The sequence below is a fragment of the Juglans microcarpa x Juglans regia genome, chromosome 2S (assembly GCF_004785595.1).
Source record: "Juglans microcarpa x Juglans regia isolate MS1-56 chromosome 2S, Jm3101_v1.0, whole genome shotgun sequence".
Classification (NCBI taxonomy): Eukaryota; Viridiplantae; Streptophyta; class Magnoliopsida; order Fagales; family Juglandaceae; genus Juglans; species Juglans microcarpa x Juglans regia.
Window position 1 is genome coordinate 7,766,194 of NC_054597.1, and position 23,653 is coordinate 7,789,846.

Genomic DNA, 23,653 nt, shown 5'->3' on the forward strand with positions numbered 1-23,653 from the left:
GGTTTTTCTGTGAGAGGTTGGCTTGACCCCTGGATCCCAACTCTGGAAAATTTTAAACCTTTTCCTTTCACCCACACAACTAATCTCTCGACTACCCTCGAGGTCTCAGATCTGATTTTTCAAAATAATAGATCTTGGAATCTCTCAATGTTAACATCTCTGTTCCAACAAGAAAGCATAAAGGAAATTCTTAAAATTCCTTTGCCCAACTCCAATCAAATTTCGGATTGCACCATTTGGACTAAAACCCAAAATGAGATTTTCTTAGTTAAAAGTGTCCACCATCTTGCGTCAACTATTGCAAACTCTTCTAGAGAAGCAATCTCGTATATTTCATTGAGGAAAATTTGAAATCTCAAGATCCATGATTGCCACAAGCTCCTTTTATGGAAAATATTTTGGGATATTCTACCAACAAGAGAGCGCTTTGAAAGGTTCATTTCGAGCATTCCCTCTATAAACTGCCCACTTTGTGATGAAAAAGAATAGACTCTCCTGTACCTATTCATTGAATGCCCCATAACTAGAATTCTCTGGAGTTATACAAGATGGCCTTCAAATCTATCCTCCCTGGCGGCAAACTCAATGAAGGATTGGTTCCAGTTCATTTTATACCCTCAGAAAAAACTCGGCCTTACCTTCCAGGAAGAACATCCTTTCAAAATTTTTGCAAGTCTGATTCTAAATTTTATCTAAAGGCTTCGAAATGACCAAGTCCATAATCATAAGGAATTCTCTCTTCACAATCTTTCACAATAGCTGAACCTCTCTTATCAAGAAAATCTACATGTATGGAAATAAAAGATCAACACCAAAGTGGAGAAGGAATGACAAAAACCTCTCACAAATCAAATATGCATATCTTTTGATGCAGCAGTCAGGAATTCTTTCTCCTTGGTTTCAGCAGTGAACAGAAACTCAACAGGAGAAGTTATCAAAATCTGGACCAAGAAAAATTTTACTACAACTCCGGTGATTGCATAGGCACTTGAGGCAAAATTAGCTTTCAAAATGGTGGAACATCTCAACTATCCCTCCATTTCTCTAGTTGGAGACTCTCAGTTGGTGATTTCTTCTATTTATAAAGAGGAGCAGATCTGGCAAATAGCACCAATTTCGGACGACATTGCAAACTCTTTGAAATCTTACATAGGCTAGAGTTCTAACAAGATTAATCGATCCCAAAATCGATTTGTGCACTCGGTTGCGCAACGGGCAACGACAAACTCTTTATTTGATAGTATTTCTTTAGAGATTATTCCTACTGCTATTTTGTATATCAATAATGTGAAAGACCCTCCTTAAATGTCTATAATATTTTTTATTTTATTTATAATTTACAAGTTTGCTTAGGATATATATGCTCGCCTCGCCCATAATTAAGCCTATATATATATATTTAATTATGGGCGAGGCGAGCAGGTATTGAGTGCTAGCTAGCTTGTCGCAGTTGAAGTCATGAGATCAATTAATAATGGAGCTAGCTAGCTAGCATGAATATTTGGCAACTCTGTCAATTATTAATTGACAGTCATATCTAAAATCTTGAAAGTAACAATATTTAAACTGTCTATAAGTCCCTTAAATATTAATTACCTATATAATAACTATATATAACAAATTTAGGAAGAATGAAATTACCCGGTGAAATTAATTAAGATCAGGATCGATCGAGTGGTACTTGATCAAGGTTAATTTTGAGAGAGAAATAACCAAACCAAGTTATAATTACTTGATGGCTAGGTGTTCGATCGGTCGACTTTTATCACTTTCCCGGCCCGAAATAAAGGAGTACGCATGCATGCAAGATATATTATATACCTATCTGGATGTGATGCCAATTGACCTTATAAATATCTTTGACAGAAAAACAAAATCTACTATATATACATTACAAGAAAATTATTTATTTGCGACCAGTTAATTTTAATAAAATAATTATTTACAATTAAAATTAATTACGAATAATCTTTTAATTACAATAAATTAATCATAAAAATCCGTTTTTTTTATAGTGATATATATATATATATATAAATTAGTTGAAAAGTGGTGCCAATAATTATTAGTTCATTGAAATGAAAGTTTTTCTTTATGATGCAGGGCGTTAAACTTAAAGACTTAGTACATGCAAAGACCCAACAAACCTGGGCATATATTTTACAAAACATTAGTACTGTTTATTTCCGGTGTCCCCAACATGACTGTCCGTCAAAGGCATGCACAGCTAGCTAGCAATGCCAGCAGCTCATCGTACGTACAACAAGCACAATGGATCGAGGATCATTATATATCCATGATTCAGTACTACTACAACATGAATTAATGCTTTCTTTGGACGACATTTTGCATTCCAAAAAGTCGGTCATTTTCGTTTTAAAAATCTTTTTGTGACGAAAAAGACATTTTTTGAGATGAAAAATCTCGTCCAAAATAAGCAGTTATATTAGATCATCATGTAAGTATTACCAGAAGAAATTATTAAGGTGGGATGGAGTTTGGGACTGATCCTCCATATCGTGGGACGGGGAATGTGCGTGTCTTCCTTCGTAGGTTGTAATAACCATCCTTGGGTCCTCCGCTAATCGCTCCACGCGTTTCTTTACTCGACAGTTATCTTGTGTGCAACGATAGTAGCTCCTGCATGCATGCATGCATGCATCAAAATTATTCAAAAATCCCAACAAATTAAATTAGGACTTTAATTATTACAGCCAGTTCGAGATGATCATCATGTTTTGTTGCGAGTCACTGATCATGATCACAATATATATTATATAAGATATTAATTATATATGAAGCACATCATGAGAATTAATTTATTTTTTTAATACAAATTGACAGTGCATGGCTATTTAATTAAGGTACAAACATATACGATCAAGTACTCTTTAAGAATTTCTGTACGTTTGAATTCTAAGGTCCAGATGATCAATTGGGAGAGATTTATAAATACAATATATAAGATCATGTGATTCTATAACAGTACTGATTAAATCTTTAACAATAATTACAACTAAAAGACCGACAACAATATATTATATAAAAAGGTTATTGGTCCCATATTTACTGTATGATATCCTGATCAGCTGATGTACAATAATTAATGAGAAATGATATTTGCGGTCATAAAGTGTGCAAGTACCACACACTCCTTTAAAAAAAGTGAATAAATATGAGATCTACATGAAAAAATTAATTTTTTAATAATGAATTCTACTTTTTTTTTTTAAAAGAGTGTACGATGCTTGCACAATGCATGATTGCATCTAACATTACTCGATCTACAAGCTGATGGACTTACGACTAATACTATGATATTTGTGTAACACTATATATATATATATATATATATATATACACACATAATATATATATATATAAAAAAGAATGATTACTTCTTAAATTAATTTAATTTAGATTATTAGAAAAGGAATCTGATTTACTCAAAGAAATTCAAATGATCATCTATATATCGATCCAGCTTCGATTTTGTAGTAACACTACAATAAATATGGATTTTTTTCACGAATTTTTTTTCCAAAATATTCGATCATGGTAAATCGTGTGCCGATGACATGAAAACTGTGCGTTAAAAAAAAAAAAAAAAATACACCTTTTACCACCCGATCACGTCGGCATGTAATCACCAGTACCTTATAATTAGTTACAAGGCAGGAGCATTCGATATGGCCGGGGGATATTATATAGAATTGGGGATCGATACTGGCCCCCAAAATTTTGTTAAAAATAATATTATATATATATATATATATATATAGTTGTAATTATCTAATTACTAATGTGGGTTCCCTAGAAAGATCCCATATAATGCAGTACTCCAAAATGCATGGTCCCTCCTAGACATGAAAAACATGCATGATTACAAAGCCTTCCTCCGGTCCCTCTGATCGATCCTTGAGTAAACAATCATCGTGATATTTACTTATATAAGATCAAGAGCTAGCTAATTGTAGGAAACTTCGTTACAGCTACACGACAGAAGAGACAGATCAAAGCCAGGGTAGGAAACTTAATTAGCTGTTCCTTTTAAAGCTACTTTTCATTGTGTCATCAACTTCAAAAGGGTATCATGATCATCAGGACGAGAACCCAATTAATTAACCTGGGTAGAATTAATACGGGGTTAATTAGCATGATTAGCATTACCCTAATATCCAAACATCTCCAACGTCGTACCCACGTTAACGGTCAAAATTCGACCCTTCAACAGTAAAAACCCTAACCCAGGTTCATGTTCAAATTAACTTGGGAAAAAGCTAGGTAGCTAGCTCGACACTTGGAGTACAATTTTCTCTCGAGTCCATTATGATTTGTTGGAAAATATGAACCACATGCAGAAGAAGTGAGTACTTCAACATGTATCATTATGCATTTCTCTTTTTCTACCTGCAACTAGCTAGACTCGAGAGGACATGCCAATTCAGAGCCGAAATCATTCATAAAAAATTATTATCCTTGACTTTATATATCCGGATTCTTTTATACAGCAGCCTCTAGAATATGCACTAATATTATTAAATTTACTAATATTATTATAATAATTAAATCATTAAATTCATCTTTTTATAAGTTTAAGCTTAATGCAGTGGTGACATTTGGGTTAGTGCGTGGTCTTGAGTTCAGATTTTAACTCTCTATTTCTGTTTCATATGCATGTTGGGATCATTTAGCAAGGGATCATCAGAGTATATATGACAGACATAAGAAAGTGCTAGAATATAAATTAAAAAAAATTAAATTAAATTTATATTTTCTTTACTAAGCGGTCGATCACATGCAGAACCGAACCAAAACAAAAAGAGGTGCTAACAAATCATTAAGGAGGAATTCCAGTTATCCGTGCAATTGCTCGTGAGTTGCATATATATACAGAAAAACGTGGTTTATGATCTGGCCGTGTGCTGCGCCACATCAATCATCAACACTTAGATTTGCTTTCTCAAATCCTTCATTAACCACATAATTAACAAATGGAGACTTCGTAAAACGTATATATAGCACCTAGATCAGGAATAAGTAGTACTCATGAGGAACTAAGAACTGAACTTTGCTTTCTTTGTTTTGAGTAAAATGCATGACTGATATGTACTCTGTATGTGTGTGTGTGTTTCTTAAATTCAATGATCACTTCTGTTCTTGGTCTTAATTTCCGCAGGAAAAACATGCATCTTCTGATCTTAAGCTAAGAAATTGGTACTAGTGTTAGTGCAGTTGCACTTTAACCCACACACAAGTATACATATATATATTATATATATATATATATATTGTCATTAATCATACTGCGCCTCAAGCGTGTTTTTACCCATCTAATTCTTCTGCATTAACCGTTTAACATATACTAATTATGATAACATGAATTAGAATATTAATGAAATCGAAAGGGGGGCATGGCATGCATATGGGGTACACCATAGCACAATATTATGATCTAAACTTTTGATCTTGACGATCGACCGAAGGGAATAAAGAAAAAATGAAAAGATTTTGATTTGTCTAACCTGGGATGCTGGGTGTTCTTTACCACTTTCTGTCCGTATTTCCTCCACTTGTAACCATCATCTAACACGTCCACATCGCTCATGGTCTTGAAGCAAAACCGAGGTTCCCTCACCTTCCTCCTCCCCTTTATCTTCTTCATTTTCATGGAAGAAACCCCTAGATGATGATGATGATGATCTAGATCTCCACCGCCTCTCTTGCCTGTTAAGCTCTCACCCACATCTCCCCATGCCCTAGATTAATTAACCATTCATTCAAAACCCAACTCATTAGAGAGAGAGAGAGAGAGAGAGAGAGAGAGATCCGAAAGAGAGATAATTTGCATGGAGCGTTTAAAAAAGGAACATAATTACATGGATGGATATAAAAAGCTGTCTCTTTACCAGAGATTTGCGCTTGATCTATTCAAGGAAAGTAGCTGGGATCCTCTACAACCTGCAGATGTTATGTCTTCTCTTTGCTTAGTAGTGGCAGAAGAGAAAAAAGTTTCGCTGAGATTACTGGAAGGTGCATCTGATGCAAGTGAAGGAGGTATGGTACTGAATGCTTTGAGAGATCTAGATTGGTGGCATCCCAAAGGAGGCAAGCTGGTCAAGTTGGAAGGGAAAGGAAAAAAACCCATATGTGAAGGTACCGGATCTTGATCCTCTAAGAGGCCATGGTTGAGCATGGTTTGGGAAGTTGTTGACATCTCTGTTACGAGATCTCTATGAAGAGTACTGTTGAAGATCAAATATGAAGGTGCTGAGTTCCTTTTATAGGAGAGGATCAGTGCTGCGATAATAAGGAATATTATCTATATATATATATATATATCTAGGACTACAAACAGTACTTACTACTCGAGATTAGAAGCAGTACGTACAAGAGGCTCTCTCAAACGATTCTAGGATAGATATACTCATAGAATTACTGATAAAAGAAAGTACTGTTCAAATACCTAGCTAGATAGCTATATACAGACCGTTTGCTCTTCCTGCTCTCTCTTTAATTTCTCCGATCTCTATCTCCCCTCTTTTTGAATTATCCTATTAGTAAACAACCTTACTACCAAAGAAGAAAAGAAAATCAGAGAGAGAGAGAGAGAGATGGAAAATAAAGAAAAATGAAAGGATGACCTGAAAAGGATTAAGATAAAAAAGGTCATGTGTCGCACGGGAAGCTAGTGGAATGTGAAGTACTTACTACTTTTTACAAGGAGGTCAACAAAACACGACAAGTATTGGGAGCTGAGAGCTAGCAGACTAATTAAGCAGTGGCGGGTTAATTTGGTTGACACATGAGCTAGGATGGTCATTTGCATTAATAAGTACTGTACAGAAAACCCGTGCTACTGCTAGTTGCCCAAATGGATCCAAGGATAAAAGTGAAAATAGATGAGTGCACAATAATAGAAGACAAATCCGAAAATACAAAGTGCACAAGTGATGATCAAAATTATTATGATTCACCACAAACTTTCAAAAAGAGCAAAAAGACGTTTATACTTATAATATCGATCACTCACTTTCTAGCTAGGGTTTCTTTTGCATCCTCAATTTAATTTCTAGCTAGGGTTTCTTTTGGGCAGCCCGAAAGGAATATGATCAGATGGCAATGATGATGAATCTTTGGTGCAAATCTCTCATCTCTTTGTATCAGCTGTGAAGATATTGTTATGATTAATAAAAGAGGCCCTATTTGACCTTTTGCAGAAAATAAAGCTTCTCGCCTTTCTCATCATCTTTCTTTTGGTGATTACAACTTTATATACTTCACTCAGCTGCCCCGGCCTGCATCCAGCTACCCACCATTTCTCAAACTCCAAACCATCCTATTATAATATTGTTGTCATTCAATTAAGCATATAAACAATATTTGGTAAATTTTTTGTTCTTTCTCTAAGCGAAAAAGTTCTGCATGGACATCCACAGCCTTGTAAGCATGCATTTTACGGATCATGGGAAATTATAATTCTAAGCATACCTTGGATTATTACTTATCGTGGTACCTGTTTGTGTTGCATCCTCATGATCCGAACAGATCATATATATGATCGTTATATAAACCGCTTTTGGTGGATATACGTGATTAATTAATACTTTATCATGAGGATGTAATTAGATGGCGCTTCTTAATCCACTACAAGAAAAATGAGAATTAATTGTGACGAGAACGACCATTTGCGACAAAAACAAACTCATTTTGGCAAGAAATTATAAGCATTTTCGCAGAAAATAACTGACTAAAAATAAGCAATTTTCTTGTAGTGATCAAACGGCACCCGTAGCAATTGAAGTCTAATCTCTCTAGCTACCAAACATTACTTAGTTCTATTGGGATTAATTGGTTATCAGCGGCTAAATTAAAGTGAAATAGCAGAAGCAAATAAAAAAAAAATTAACGATCACACATAGAACACCAAGATTTAAGTTGTTCGTGTGAGCCTACGTCCATAGGCGGAGTCGGCCTCAATGAACTCACTATCAACAAAGGTGGAGTACAAGTGATCAATCACAAAATCCTCTATCACATAGCCCCAATATTACACCCAATGAACTCTTAGGAATCTCACAAAAGGATTTCTTTTTCTCTCTCTGTATTCTGGCTACTCAAAATCACAATACAATGAAAAATAACATGGATTTATACTGTAAAGTGTGGAAAAACCCTAATTACGAACATTCACTCGAGCAGTGTGTCGAACGAACAATCTGCCTGGGGTTTGCTCGAGTGGACTGTCAAGTGGATGTTGAGCGAACAATTTGTTTGGGGTTCACTTAAGCCACAGTTGAGCCAGGATCGAGCCACAGTACGGGTGGGCTCCAACTTCGACGGAGTCAGAGTGCCCACCCCTGATCTCCGACTTCGACTAGGGTCGAAGGTCAAAACACCCTCCGACTCCGACTCCGATTGGAGTTCGGAGCTCGAAGTCAGAGTTCGGAGCTTCGATCAGAGTAGCATAAAACCAGAGTACACAGGATAGTCACCAAAATTCTTATGAACTCCAGAATAATTAAACATGTCTCATAACTCAGCAACACTTCACAATTCATAGTTTCATTTTCACAAACACGTTCCCTGCATACACTGGTGCCATTCCACAGTGTTCTACTCCACTGTAATCCATTTCATTTTACATTTAGAAGCAACCCAACAACCAACAACTAGACCCAAAACAATTGTTATAATGTAAAGCATCAAATAATTCCAAGCAACCCATCATCATGACAAAAAATAAAAATTACGAAAATTAATTAATTTAGGCTTCAGAGCCTCGGACTATACTTACGAGTTACGGCATTGCAAAGGCTGAACGGCACAGACGATGGCAAGATCACAACGGCAAATGGGAACAGAGCAACAAAGACTCAGAGAGGAAACAGAGAAGATTCAGAGAATTAGAAGAAGGGAATGAGAGTGAGGGGAAGAATGAAGAAAGGGGAGTCCTACGTTTTGGACCCCTGTGTGAAGAAATGACATCGTTCCATATTAAGTGGAACGGTGTCGTTTAGTTTTTTTTTTTTTTAAATTCAGATGTACGTCATTTTACATCTATATTTTTTTTAAAAAAAAAAAGTTAGAGTTCGGAGCTCCATGAAGCTCCGAACTTCGACTCCGACTCCGAATTCCGACCACTCTGACTCCATCAAAGTCGAAATCGGAATCAGAGTTGAGGTCAGACGGAGTTAGAGTGGGGAGAGGGTTTGCACATTCCTAAGCCATAGTCAAATCAAATCTCTGCAATGACGTTTTCAACATGAATCAAACCACACTCAACAAGTTTAATACTCCAAGAGATATTTCAAAGCAATCCATGTTGGTAAACCACGATATATATATATATATATATAATAAAAAGGACTCGAAATCAATTTCGAGATTATTTAACGTAAACTCATAATTAGCCTTTAGCTTTAGGTTTTCATTACTTCATGCATGCGTGGAGCTGACGTGTTTATGAGGTTAGGATGGTATACCGCGTACGTACTGTGGGAATAATAATAATATGTTGCTTCACCAACAACGAGTGATCTTAAATATGTTTTTTTTAGGGCTTGGCCCTAATTTATAAGTAACTTGGGAGTAGGGAATGGGGTAGTGGCTGGCAAACAGGCCGCATCATTTCTTTTTGTCTCTGTTTATAGATAGGTGGCCATTATGCCACTTAGTTTACATTCCATTACTTCATTTTTCAGCTTTTATCGACTTATTATTTCCAGCTTTGGCCAAAAAGACATAAAAGTTTATTAAAAAAGACTGTTATGATTTTACTGAATGTCCTTTTTTTTTCACCTTTTAAGAGTACTTTTTAATATTAAAATATTCTCCTAAAAAAAGTTAAGAATTAAATTTAAAACCGAAAGTAGAACTTGTTATAATGCTGTCGAAAACACCAGTTTAGCATATTATTTGTTGTATTACGATCGATGTCCCTTTTGTTAGTCATGAGATAAAGTTTTTTTTTTTTTTTTCAAGTGATCTTTGGTGGTGCTTCGTAATTTTCTATGATTGGGCCCTCTGTGATCTAGACGTTATACATGCTGATGATCCCCAAGAATTCTTAAAGTAGTTACATTCATGTTTTTTTTCCCACGAGCAGTTCTCGTGTAATAAGCTAATTATTTGCCACGATTACGTGTCTTGGAAAAGAAATTTATGGCAAAAGATCAAATTTCTTGTAGTGAGTTTATTATAATTAACAGATCAAGATTATTTCCTTAATTTGATGCAGATCAGATGAAGATAAACATGTAACGTCCTGAGTGTGAAAGACAGGTTTTGATGATCAGGGTATCGATCATCCCCGCCAGTTCCATGGAATGATTGCACCACGCCCACCTCTCTTATATCTTGATCTTTCTCTATCTTTTGTCTCTGATTCTTGTCTCGATCCCCCAGAGCCAAAACTCTCTCACACTGCAATCTGCTGTCTAAGATCCTGCCTTTGCAGAGACATCCCATGCCCTTCTCACCTCAATAATAAGCTGTCATGAAATGACCTCTCTCTCTCTCTCTCTCTCTCTCTCTCTCGATTGTATACATGATGATTTGTACGTATTTCTCAGTCTAATTTCTGCCTCCATCCCAAATGTGAAGAATCATCAGTACTCCAGCTAGCATATATATTAATATATATTATTCCAAACAAAGGTGCTTTAATTAATTACTTCAGTGATGTACGATTGGTTTATATATATTAAGATGATAAGTGATCAAGTCTCTCTCATATATATATTGAACTCGGAACATCATATTAATTTCCTAAAAATCCAGCTTGGTACTCATAGAACAGTGATGAAATACTCTAACAACGTCCATATATGAACTCGATGATGTACATAGTCGACAAATTAAGGGTGCTAAAAAAAACTTTTTGAGTCCATTTTTAATCTACACAAAACTTAGAAAAATATTATTTCCAAGAACATATTAATCACACTGGAACAAGCTTCAAGAACTTACACTACTGATCATAGCTTTTAATGACGACACCAATCAAGACCCTAAAAGATCAACACATGAGTGAAAGCTAATGTGGACCTAACATATATCCAGATAATTATTTGAATGCAACAATTCGAAAGGTAGGACCATAACCTGCATGAATTAATGGAGGCCATTGAGAAAAGCAGAAGCGGCTTTCCACTTGGGAAATTGCTCTCTCTCTCTCTCTCTCTCTCTCTCTCTCCACGCGCTGGTCTCCAGGCTTAGGAAGAATAATGGGACTAACTATATATATACCGTCCGTAAATGAGTTCTGTCGATCGAATAATTTCAGCAAACACACACATATATATACCTTATTCAAACTTCAAATTTCGAAGTAGTACTGTGTAGAAGCAGCAGTTCTCATGCACTACTGATCATCATCAGTTAATCTGTACATGATTCTCTTTCGCATAGAGAATGTGTTTGAAAATGACTGTTCAATGAGAATATTAAGGGTGGGGTACTCTGGCTTTGCTTCGAGGATATATGGTACTGGCTGGGTGTGCTCAAGAAGCTGCTGACATGCGTGCGCCAACTTATACATATATTGTTGGTGCCGCGTGAACCTCAAGAGTACTGTACAATATATATACTAGCTGTGCAGTACTGTACTCAAATTACCTTTTGTCTTCTTGCTGCTGGCCTGAAATAACGTCTGATCTGAATTGTCATGTGTTGGGAAAGGGTTTTTGTTCATAAGTACTCCACAATAAGGTTTTGAATTCTCTTTGCTAGCAAGGAGCCAAAAAAACAAAAGAAAAAAAAAAAAAAAAAAAAGACTCCGATACGATCTAGTGCATGACGCAGAGAATAGAACATACATATAGTTTTTTAGATATTCCAGTTTCATATGGTAGATTATTACCATTGGTCAATTTTTTCCGAATACTATTGCTTAGGCCACTGGAGAATCCTCACCGATTTTATTTTATTTTTACTTAATGATTAAGAAAATATTTTTTAATGAGTTTGTGATCTTAATTTTTTTTAAATATTTGAAAAAAAAAAATTTACCTGTTCCGTGAGGATTCTCACCTTGGTGGATCATATATGTAGCAGGCTCCTTTTTTTCCTTGCCAACTTTAGTACTGAGTGTAAAAGGTGTGCGCGTGTGTTTTAAAACTCTAGATCAGAGTATACAACGGATGTATTTACCTCCAGCGGTAAAGTTTTGGGTCTGATATAGTTGTTCCATGGATTTTTTTCACAAATATCGTTTGTCCAAAATCATCCTCATCAGCGGTGGAGTGTATTATATGGTAAGACCATAGTAACACTCACATACTTCACAGCCTAAATATTGAAATAGATATATATATATATGAATTTCTATAGAGAGATTTTTTTGTGCCAAGATTATCAGTATGTTACCATGTTGTACCAAAGGGGGAGGGGCTATATATAGCCCGGCCTCCAATCTGTAACTACTGGTTGGTCTTCAAGGCCGATGAAGTAATAGCCACTTCGTGACCCCTGACCATGAGAATGGGAAGAGATTTCTACTCTGGGTGCCCTTTTATTACATGCGGTCCAAAGAGACATTGTTGAGAAATCGACTAGATTAAGATTTAATGACATGAGGGCAAAAAGAAGACTATTTAGTAGTGCATTGATATTGTGTTTGTACTCACTTCCTGCAAGTTGTGTTGTTTCTTTAAAGTTGCAACATAGCTGTGGGTACATCATATTTTTTATGGAGATTGAGCATTAATCTGAGTTATGTGGACTCGAGAGGGATTAAGGATACTTAATTTCTTGTGACTCTTAGATTTGTGGAGCATGGTTTATTCTTGTGGTGGCTCGATTTGATGATCCAACTTGACAAAGGTTTGTCATGATTTTTTGGTGAAGTTTTAATGAGGCTTGGGCCATGGAGCGCAAGATTGAGCTGATAGCTAGGCTTGGACCCAGTTTGTGGACTTGAGAAATGCTAGAAATAAAGTTCACGCGACAGATAACTCGAGTGAAACTCAGGCGTAGAGAGTTTGCTTAACACTCACATAAACAAACATCAGATAAAGCGTTCACTTGAGGTTCGCTCGACACCTTACTCAAGCGAATAACGCAATAATTGAAAATTTTGGACTTTCGCCGTGTAATTCTATATATATATATATATATATATTTCTATTATGAATAGTATGAAAAACCTGAGCAATGTAACTTCGCATCAAGTGTAATTTGTCATTCCTCAAGACAATAAAATCATATGCAGTTTCGTAGATGTATGCACGTTGCTGAATCACGTAAATCTTTGTATCATGTGATTGATTTCTTGTTTTGTTTTACTTTTCTGTCATCATTTTTTACAACAGTGACCAAAATGAATCGATACATAACGAAACACTTTTTGGAATGTTATTATGTTGATCTTCTCTCAGAGAAATTTGATATAGTACTCTAATTTTTCTTTTACATATATGCTTGGTGCATGGTCACACAATCTATTTATTAGTATGAATAAGATTGAGAACATAATATTATAAAATATATATATATATATATATATATATATATATGAGATCTTGTCCACTATGTGTGACAATGAACCTTATAGAGCATGTAAAATGTATATATGTGAGTACTTAAATGGAACTCAATGGAAAACATAGATATTCTCCGGCCGATCGAAGCAGATGCATGCGCTCCGAGTTTTGCAGTCACAGCTGCAGCCACTAACAGCAGTCAGCAGCTGCATGCGGGTCCCGGCCCATGATTCTGAGAGCGGGGACGTGTGTTTTATTGCAAATTAGAGAATAGGCAAAAAATGGGAACCAAATTATTAAAACTTCTACTTTATGCAGAAACCTAACCTCCACACAAAGATCATATCTTATCTAATTCGATGTTAACGTATTATATGAATGAAGCCAAAGTTGAGTTGGCCGGAAGCTAGCTTGTCAAATCAACTTTTAGCCTCCTGGCCTCCTCCTCCTCCTCCCAACAACTCACACGAGGCGCATGTAACAGATCGAGATCAGTACTAGCTGCCTGTTCATTCCCCTGATCTTCATCCTTACGATATGTTTGGGAACTAATAAACTGTTTTTAGATTAGCTATTTCACGTGATCTGAAATACTCTTACCATCCAAACGGAGTCTACGTACGTTCGGAACTACAAAATATGGAACTGATCTTGATCACCTGCCCCATTCTCTTTGATTTAATGAAATGTGTCGACTCTCAATTTGTTTTTCTAAAACGTACCTGTGAGCGAGACATATATATTGATCAAACGAAATGTAAATGTCGTGAAATAAACTGCTAGTTATCATTAATTTCCAGTATATATTGCCATTTTCCACAACATATAAGCATGGTACTTTCCCCCCCGATTTTAATTTGGAGAAGAATATTAGAAAATTATAAGTTTTGCTATGTTTTCAGAAACAAATTAAAAAAATCATGATCACAACGAAAAAAGAGTTCAAACATGATATTTATATATTTTGGTTGTGTTTTGGGCCTTTGGCTTAAAATAAAAACAGAACGAAGAATCAATTATGATCTAAAACTACGTACAAATAATTAGAAACCCTTAATGATCAATTAAGAATCAATCTTAAGTGCAGATCACTAGCTAAACTCAGCTAGCTGAAAATGATATTATTGTGGCAACCCTTATGAAGTCGATTGCTCTTGGGTTTTGCCGACGTTGTATTTGCGAAAGTACTGGAGTACTAACAACCAATTATCGTTGCAAATAGTCTTTTACAACAAAAAGAAAGGTTATTAGTATCGATTTTTTTACTTGTAAAAAGTCGAATCTCTTATAGTACACTTGCTAAACGTTGGTCTTCTACACCACTAATTAACATATAAGCGAGATTAAATTTACAAGAGAAGTTTAAAATTAATTTTTCTTACAAATTAAATCTTGTCAAATTTATTTTTTCCTTGTTAAATGGTAATTTCTCGTAATCTTTTACGCCTTTTTATCCCTTCAAATCTCATCAAAATAATAACCTAACTAATCAACTCACTTGGGAGCGCATAATTGGGCATCAACAAATGATTGAAGAGGCTTATCTTCTCCTTTTGGTAATTAGGATTATTGGTTTTTTGGGGCCTACCCTAAAGAGTAAAGAGAGTGATCATATGCTATAAAGTCTTGGCCATTATTACCCATGTTTGCCATTACAACTTACCACGTCTAAAAGTTTTCTAACAAGGTAATTATGTTTCTCATAATAAGCTTGACATTGGGACAAACATCCAAGTTCTTATAATTTGTTGACAAAAGTCATGATCAAGAGAATTATTTTTCAATCGTGTTGTGCTTACAATCATATTGTTTTAATCACACTCCAGGGATATTCTACTACCTTTAGTACTAGCTTGGAAGACCCTGATTTACAAAACCTAGCTAACTGTTAGTTCTATTAATATCGATACTCTACCCAACCCAACTGATAAATTTAAGGAGTCAATTCTTGTCTCTTTAAGTCTCTTTAAGTGTATCGCTCAAAGTTATTGCTAGTATATATATTTTATTTTTTAAAAAATGTTTGAATAAATTATTACTAGTGCATTTGTATATTTTTTTTAATATTTGAAAAAAAAAACTAAAATATACTAAAAGTACTACACCTGTGGAGCTAAGTCAAGTGAGTGGCTAGTAGCACCACCTTTCAAAAAACTGCTTAAAGAAGAGTAAAGAACTAAACAAAAGGAAGTTCATGGCCCAGGAGAGGACTTTGCCTGCCTGCCAAACTTACATGGTTTGGTATCTGTGAATAGATGTTCTTTGTACTTCATCCACATCATTGGCACTAGCTTTACTGTCAAGCAACAGTGATTCTAGGTTGCTCACGCACTGTAACTAGAATGCTTTTGGTAGGTAAAAAAACATATATAAGAAATAAAGCAAAAGTAGCTGTGTAAATTTACAAGATATCATCATCTGATCTTAGCTTTAACGGGGTGACAAATTCTAAGTTGTTGATTTTTAAAGTTTCGAGCTATAGTACTACCCATGAACCCTTTGGTCAAGACTGCAAGGATCAATGTCAAACTTTGCTATATATGAATAATTATGTGCTTAATAGTCTTTGCAGGTTCTCTTTTATTTCAAGAATGTGAAAAGTTTATTTATTAAAATATATTCAGCATGTGGAATACTATCATGATTTTCTTATCACTCTTTTTCTTTTTCTTTTTTTAACAAGCAAACAAAATATCAAGATATGCTGATCAAAGAGAGTCGATTGATCGGGACGGAGTCCCAACTCCCAACGCCAGAACAATATTCAAAACGGTGCCCATCAACGGCCGGAAAAAGAAAAAGAAAAGGAAAGGTTATTAAAATGGAGAGAAAATAGGACCATGAGAATATAATAGTCTCGATCGATCATACTTTTTTGGGTTTGTGGTTGTTTTCATTACTAAGAAAAAAAACCACTGCAGAGATGTACGTAATTAGTCATCTACTAGGTTTGAATAGATCAACAGTACACTTGGTGGATTACAAAGTTTGTACAACATCTAGCCTACAAACTTTGACGTTGTAGATATCTATTTTATGATTGTAGTAATGAGGAAGATGAGCTAAGATTGTACGTGCAAGATCTAGACATATATAGAACTAGAGGTTGGATTTGAATATGAAAAGTTTGGATCTACACATGTTGAATCTGCTGATCAAGAGCCTTGGAAATGACAAATTTGGAGGCTTATAATGGTAGTAGATCGAACATGATTGATCACAACCGTTTATGTATTTTGCTTATACTTAAATGCAAGAATATTGCGGAGGCGGTCTTCGGCCTCCCAAAGCCCGTTGTCGGCATCGGCGTTGTCCTGTACAGGCAGCGATGGCAGAGAGGCTAATGCCATTTGTTTGATAGAGTATGAGGGACAGAATCAAAAAGTACATTTTGTTATTAAAAAAAAAACAAAAAAAGTCACGTAGGTTGTGCATTGTTACCGTGGGTGCTCTATAGTTTTACTTTATTTCAAGATATACTCATTTTGTCTTCCATCTTTCCATTTTTGTTTTTATTTAAGTTATTTTTGTCATTTTGAGCGGGGATAGACGCATTGCAATGAGGGGATGAAAATATTGAAAAAAAAAAGAATAGATAAGTTGAAGACTCATATATTACAAAAGTTATTAACTAAAATAGACAAAGTAGGGTTTTAGTTATTCAAAATAGATGAGTTTAGATATACATCGGGGATGCTCTAGTGGGAGGTGGAAGTAATTAATATAGAAAAAGAAGGGTGAGGAAAAGAACATGGTAGGTGAGGGAGAGATGGGTGGAGGTAGGTAGGAGTAGCGAAATACAAAGAAAAATGGTGGAAGAGGATAGATCAAAAAAAAAAAAAAACTTCCTAACTACTATGGGAAAAGGAGAAAGGAAGAGGAAGTGGGCCTTTCCTTGAGGGAGAGAGTGAGGTTGGTGGTAGGTTGAAGTTGGGAGAAATTAGAGAGAAGGGAGACAAAACATGAACTGGCATAAAAAAAAAATGAATATGGGATAAAGCTTGAAAGGTACTTAAAGTGAGAAATTAACATATTAGATCGTTACCTTAACCCAAAAATTCAACTGACGTGCTGGGACTCAATAATATTATATCATTTATTCACTTTAATTAATACCATTCAAAGTAAGATTCTATTCACACACGACAGAACTTCAATACATATATATGTATGTATATCCCAGCCAGCAAAAGGCACGTACAGACCCCAACTACAAGAAAGAGTCCCGAAGTAACTACTAAATAGGTTTAAATGAAGACCCAGTTTAACTTCAATGGCTCCTTCCATTTATTTCCCCGCAAGAGCACTTCATGCTTTCCCATATTTTGCACCCTGTTTTCAATTCTGTCTCATGTGCATTTATATTTATAGTTTTCTTGTAAAAGCAAAATCACACCCTCAAGTCTGTATCTGTTTCTTCTTTGTTACCAGTTGATCTTACACTTGTAACAGAAGAAATGAATGGGAAATTGCATATATTGATGTCATTCACTTGACAAGCAATTGCTAATCTCAAAACTCTAACCTTCATTAATCTAAAAACTTGAATGAGATTGAAAAACAATATCTATATTCTAGCAAAAAGGAAATTATCCAAGCTCAAATAGAAGAAAAACCATACTCCTTTATCTCAAAAATGATTAGCATGTCTGGCAATCAGTAAATGGTTTTCAGGAGAGATGCTAGACGGGACATATCTGACAAGCCGTGTTTCTAAACCACGTTCCTTGATCCACATTAATCTCCCCATGTCAATAATCTGCTTGCACATAAACCCCAAGGCGGCCCTTTCAATTGCTTTCATATTCCTCACAAAGTCCTCCACTCCAATTGCATCTCCGCTGCATTCTCCTCCCCTTTCACTGTCACAGAATTTAGAAGTAACTAAGCCAATTGCTCAAGAGAAAAAAAGATGAAAATACAAAATGGAATCCAATTTCTCACTGACATTCATAAGAGAAAAACTACAAGAAAATAACAACATAAAGATAAGTTCAAAATGATTACATAGAGTCTAGATGCAGTTGGACATCAGTAACGTCAGGGAGATCTGAACCATGATCAGCATCTACTGCCCAGCTGGTAAACCACGTAATTGCATGGAATTCTTCTTTGGTGATCCCCAAAGTAGATAAATATTTTTTATCTAAATGGCAGCCAGAGTCACAGAGCTAGTCAACTTATAATAAGAGATATCTAACAATGATAAACATGATCAGCTACTAATTGATAATCCCTCTGTTCCACAACAGATGAAAGCACTTTTTTTTCAGAAATAGATGAAACTTTCAAAAATGAAAGCATTTATCTATTTCAATTCTCATATTACCATCAAGTATGAAGTAGTTTCTCTCAAATTTGGACCACCTTTTTTTTCAAATCTCAATGCATCTTTTTGGGTCAATCTAATGGTTTTTTAGAAGTGCTTGTTTTATTAAAACACACAATCTTTAAAACTTCATCTATTGTGTGATGGGGGGAATATATTTTTAATGCTGAATCAATTGATTACTCGTGTAATGGTTTTTTTTTTTTCTGATAAGTTGATTACTTGTGTAATGTTTCCACTGGCAAAGATGATGGCAACATGTTGCTACAGCAAGACCTCTGAGGTTTTGATTACCGCTGCAGGAATCAACATTATCTGGACTAGAATGTTCAGCAAGACAACATCTTAGAGTCAAATCTGCAGCCAAAAAGTTTATAAGGCAAACTTATTCAGCAACACTATCATTTATCAATGGTCTCTATTCACAAAATGTTGTGATTGTATAAAAAAAATTCATAGTCAAGGTTGTATGGAAATTGAAAAAGTGGTACAATTACCGGTGGCAGGCCCACAGAGATGTTTACCAATGGCCAGGTAAGGAACTCCCCGCAAAGACTCAACCGCATTCAAGTTTAAATCCTCAACTGTGACAGTTTAATTTCACAATGTAACATGATATAAATTTTCATTAACTTATGTCGCCATACAATGAGAACGTCCTTCCAGCATGCAGATATGCCATCACTTTGTAATATAAAAGTTACAGAAGAACTTAAATCTACATAAGCAAATTATGTTGATAACATGTTTTACATGTAAATATAATGTGATATCATACTGTATAGGAGGAAGCAAAGCAAACTAATTGCAGATAAAACAAAATAGTTGGAAATAACCATTAATCTAACTAATAATCCTTAACGATGCAAACAGATATCAGAAATTTATGAAACTTAGGCAATAAATTAAATACTATGACAGCAAAAAAAATTATGTTTTTCCAATAAAATGTTTCCTTTGCTAACTTAATAATGCCCATTTTAATTAATTTTCAGATGCAAGTACTGGTGGCAGGGTAAGGGGAATCTGCTACCAGAATCACTAAGATAAACCACCTTCATTGCCAACTATAGCACCAATAAAGTTGTCAAAAGCGTCTCGCCCCCAACTGCTTTGGCTCCACAGTTATTTTTCCTGTCCTATAAACATTTTCCTCTTATAATTCTAATGTGTCTTGCAACTTCTTAAAGAAGTTTTAAAAAAATCTTGGAAGTATTGCTGGACTCCATTGTTTCAGGTAGGATGGCCCAACTGCAATCTTCTTGTATCTGAAGCTAAAACTATCATGTGTTCAACTATTTTTAGAGGGAGAAAAGAGTGAGACTGCAGTGTGGAACAGAGAGTGATGTGGCAGATTTCGGACTTTTAGATGGGCCCACGTAGCATACTCCTGTTTCAAAACTGGAAGATGTGGGAGGGGAGCCACTCCCAACGTTGTCACTCACTAATACAGGCTATCCACTCCAAACCAACGCTGCCATATTACAGTCAGCACCATCATTTTCACCACCACCATTGCCGCAAAAGCTTCAAAGTTCTTCAGCAGTGTATCTAATCAAACCTGAAAACTAGCAGCATAAAAGAAGCTAGGGATACAACATTTACCACTGATAAAATAGAATTAATCTTCAAAATTGTCCTGTGTCATATACGTTACACATGTTTCTGCTCAAGCAAGTACCCGTCTTTCATGAGTGAACGTAAAATCACTGGGAATCTTGGATAGTACGCTGTGTTTGATTGTTGGGATGAGTTGAACTCATCCCAACCAATCATTAATGGGACTCATTACTTTTTCAATTTCCCATAAAAAAGTTAAAACCCATCTCAACTTACTTTATACATTCAAACAAATCTCAATGGGACCCACAAAAAATTACTATTCACAAATCAACTTAGATCATCTGAAATCATCTATACATCCAAACGCAACCTAAGGTGTGGTTTGAATAGTGAATTGAGATAAGATGAGTTGAGATGAAAGTTAAAAGTTAAATAAAATATTATTATAATATTACTTTTTATTATTATTATTATTTTGAGATTTGAAAAAGTTGAATTGTTTATTATATTTTGTATGAAAATTTGAAAAAATTGTAATGATGAGATGAGATAAGTTGAGATAATCTCTCAATCCAAATTAGGCTTAGTACTGCATTTTCCTAACCTTGAAACGTGGGCTACCCAAAGTATACAGCTTTAAAGAAATTTGAGGTTCTTGCCTTAGAATAATACATGTAAAACGTTGGCCAGATGTTTCAGGATAAGTACTAGAATGGAAAGAAGTTATACTGAGTCTAGCATATAATTTTATCAAAGTTCTCATAAATGCAGCATAGATCTAATAATGGAAGTGTCGTATAGATTTTCAAGCAAAAGGATTCCAAAAACCCTTACTGTCAATTCTCAAGCGCTCCAATATCAAACACTCTTTTTGTCGCAAGGAACGATCAGCCTAGAATAGCATTGGCATAACATAAAATTAATAATTCGAAAAATCTTGAGTTCAAAGAGCACATGAGCAAACTCCAAATTAGATCATAACCAAGTGTAACGAATAACAGCGTTAATGTAAGAAGCAATTTCAGGTCCAACCCAACTAACCTTCAGCTTGTATGACTTTCGCTCAACTAGAAAAACCTTTTTGATCCCGTAACAATCGGCAAGCATTTGTGTCAAGTACCCTCTCCCAGCTCCAAATTCAACCACTGCAGACACGCCATTTTTGCCATCGTCATATGACCCCTCAGAGTCGCACTGTTTCCTCCCAGCGTCATTCTTCAATACCCCTGATTCTTCCAAGTGGCCAAGAATCGATGCCTGTTGCACAACATGTTTCTCCTGAAATGGCAATTTCCTACGAACACCCACTCAGTCTTTAACGAGACCACACCCACCCCACAAAGCAAAACTCTTTTATGCAAGCTTGTTTACCTATCGACTTCTCTCTTAATCCACATATTGCAAGCTTCCGGCATCTTATAGGATTCACAAATATCCTTACATACCAACCCATGAACAGATTCAATCTTCTCAATCAATTTAAAAAAATCAGGCAGACCCATACCATGAACAGCAGCTCTCTTCACTTCTGAAGACACGTGGCCCAAATCTTCTCTGTTTTCATCTCTGCCAGCATTTATGCCCTTCTTGTAGAAGGGTTGAAGAGTCAAGGATTGAACTTGTTTAAGTAATGGGCATCTCTTAACATGCCCTTGAAGATTATCCTTAAGTACGGAGCTGTCATATGAACATAAAAGAACCCCAGAAGAAGTAAGATCAAATTATGTTTACGGTGAGAGTATAAACCAGAGAGGGAAAAAGAAAACAAGAAGGGGAAGATGAAGAATTACTGAGAAGGGTCTACTGGGCATGGGATCCACTGGCCAGACCTGGGATTGTGGTTTCCACAGAACCTAAAGCACAAGTTTGATTCAGCAAAAAAGAACCGGAAAATTGAACAATTAAAGAAAGAATGGCCATAATAATTGCGAGGGAGAGATGGAGATTGACGGATGTAGAGAGATACAAAGAATCGCCGAGAGGGACGTTGGCACAGAATCTGTTCTTCTTCGGCAGCCAGAACTGGCAGCGGCACCCCTCCATGCTTGTGATAATTAGTAGCCGCAGGCCCGCAAGCAAGCCTCGAGCCCTATATTATAGTTTGGATTCTATTGGGGACTGCTTGCGCACGCGCTACGTGGCTTTACGATTCGTTTCATTTAAGTGCGTTTGCGTTTAAAAATAAATGAAATGAGATAATTTTAAATTAAAGATAAAAATTATAAAAAATATTATTAAAATATTATTTTTTAATATTATTATTATTTTATAATTTTAAAAAAATTAAATTAAATTTTAAAAAAAATTAAATTATTTATTATATTTTATATAAAATTTTAAAAAAATTATAATGATAAGATCCAAACAGTACAGGTGAGAAAGCCAGCCTCACTCATCGTCGAACATTCCCTACGTCAATGAATCCTCTCAGAGCATCTGCATCGGCTTCTTCAAACAACATTTCATCTCCAAATTTGACTAATTTTGTCAATAGTTGGTCTATATTGAATTAGCCAAACCCTTTTCATCCAAGATATGATCTCTAGTAATTTCATCTTTTTTTTCAAAGATGAAAAGAACTGTATCAAGTCCAAATGCATTGTTTATTAATTTTAGCTCCCTATCTCCTGCGATTTTTTTCTTTTTCTTCTTCCCTCTTTCTCTCTCGCGTCTCTTCTTCTCTATTTCTCTCTCGCATCTCTTCCTTCTCTCTTCTTCTAATTTTTTTTTTCTCTACTTTCTCTTCTTCCCTCTCTCTCCCGCGGCTAAAAAAACTTCCATCTTTCTCCCTCGCGACTATTCTCTCCAGAACGGCACCGCAGCAGCTTCTCCCCAGCACGACAAGCAATAACACGGTAAGATTCGAAACCCTAGTCTTGATTTTACTTTTGATTTTATTGTTTGGGTTTTATTTTGTTGATGTTGTTTGGGTTTGATTCGAAACCCTAGCCTTGATTTTACTCTTGATTTTATTGTACTGCTCCTTATTTGACTCATGTAGCTATCGTATCTCTGTCTCATTTTCGTGTGTTAGTTTGAACACAGAATGTTCTGTAAATATTGAAAATTTGTCATATTGGAAATTTAACTCGTGTAGCTCCTTATTTCTGTCTCCTTATTGGAAATTGGAAATTTTTCCGTATCTTTGTCTCCTTATTTGACTCGTGTAGCTCCTTATTTGACTTGTTGATGTTGTTGGGGTTTGTTTGTCATATTGGAAATTTGAAACCTAGTATAAGGCATGGAGGAACGAATAAGAACAAAGGAAGGGCAGAAT

General features: G+C 35.5%; 2 protein-coding genes across 3 annotated transcripts; both read right to left on the reverse strand.

Moving 5' to 3' along the window:
- Window positions 1-2,161: 2,161 nt before the first annotated feature.
- On the reverse strand, window positions 2,162-6,591 carry LOC121253646 (probable WRKY transcription factor 13). The gene is made up of 4 exons (XM_041153639.1): window positions 6,366-6,591; window positions 5,910-6,245; window positions 5,526-5,759; window positions 2,162-2,640 (listed from the first exon to the last, which is right to left on the reverse strand). The coding sequence occupies exons 2-4, from the start codon at window positions 6,215-6,217 to the stop codon at window positions 2,466-2,468; spliced, it is 717 nt and encodes a 238-aa protein (XP_041009573.1). The 5' UTR covers window positions 6,218-6,245; window positions 6,366-6,591; the 3' UTR covers window positions 2,162-2,465.
- Window positions 6,592-17,942: 11,351 nt separating this feature from the next.
- LOC121252535 (tRNA:m(4)X modification enzyme TRM13) lies at window positions 17,943-22,505 on the reverse strand. Of its 2 annotated transcripts, none has more exons than XM_041152233.1 (9): window positions 22,343-22,503; window positions 22,167-22,229; window positions 21,748-22,053; window positions 21,418-21,670; window positions 21,211-21,268; window positions 19,311-19,397; window positions 19,036-19,170; window positions 18,492-18,630; window positions 17,943-18,346 (listed from the first exon to the last, which is right to left on the reverse strand). In XM_041152233.1, exons 1-9 carry the CDS (start codon window positions 22,417-22,419, stop codon window positions 18,115-18,117), a joined length of 1,350 nt encoding a protein of 449 aa, XP_041008167.1. In that variant the 5' UTR covers window positions 22,420-22,503; the 3' UTR covers window positions 17,943-18,114. The 2 variants fall into 2 exon arrangements, with proteins under 2 accessions (XP_041008167.1, XP_041008168.1); XM_041152234.1 differs by having other exon boundaries at window positions 18,089-18,281; window positions 22,343-22,505.
- Between the last annotated feature and the right edge of the window lie 1,148 nt (window positions 22,506-23,653).

Coding starts and splice junctions, on each gene's coding strand:
- LOC121253646 (XM_041153639.1), bottom strand. CDS start 6,217: ATGTCAACAACTTCCCAAACCATGCTCAACCATGGCCTCTTAGAGGAT. Junction 5,760..5,909: donor AGATCAAGCGCAAATCTCTG/GTAAAGAGACAG, acceptor TAATTAATCTAG/GGCATGGGGAGATGTGGGTG. Junction 2,641..5,525: donor AAGAACACCCAGCATCCCAG/GTTAGACAAATC, acceptor GCATGCATGCAG/GAGCTACTATCGTTGCACAC.
- LOC121252535 (XM_041152233.1), bottom strand. CDS start 22,419: ATGGAGGGGTGCCGCTGCCAGTTCTGGCTGCCGAAGAAGAACAGATTC. Junction 22,230..22,342: donor GTCCCTCTCGGCGATTCTTT/GTATCTCTCTAC, acceptor CTTGTGCTTTAG/GTTCTGTGGAAACCACAATC. Junction 21,269..21,417: donor GAAAGTCATACAAGCTGAAG/GTTAGTTGGGTT, acceptor ATGCTATTCTAG/GCTGATCGTTCCTTGCGACA.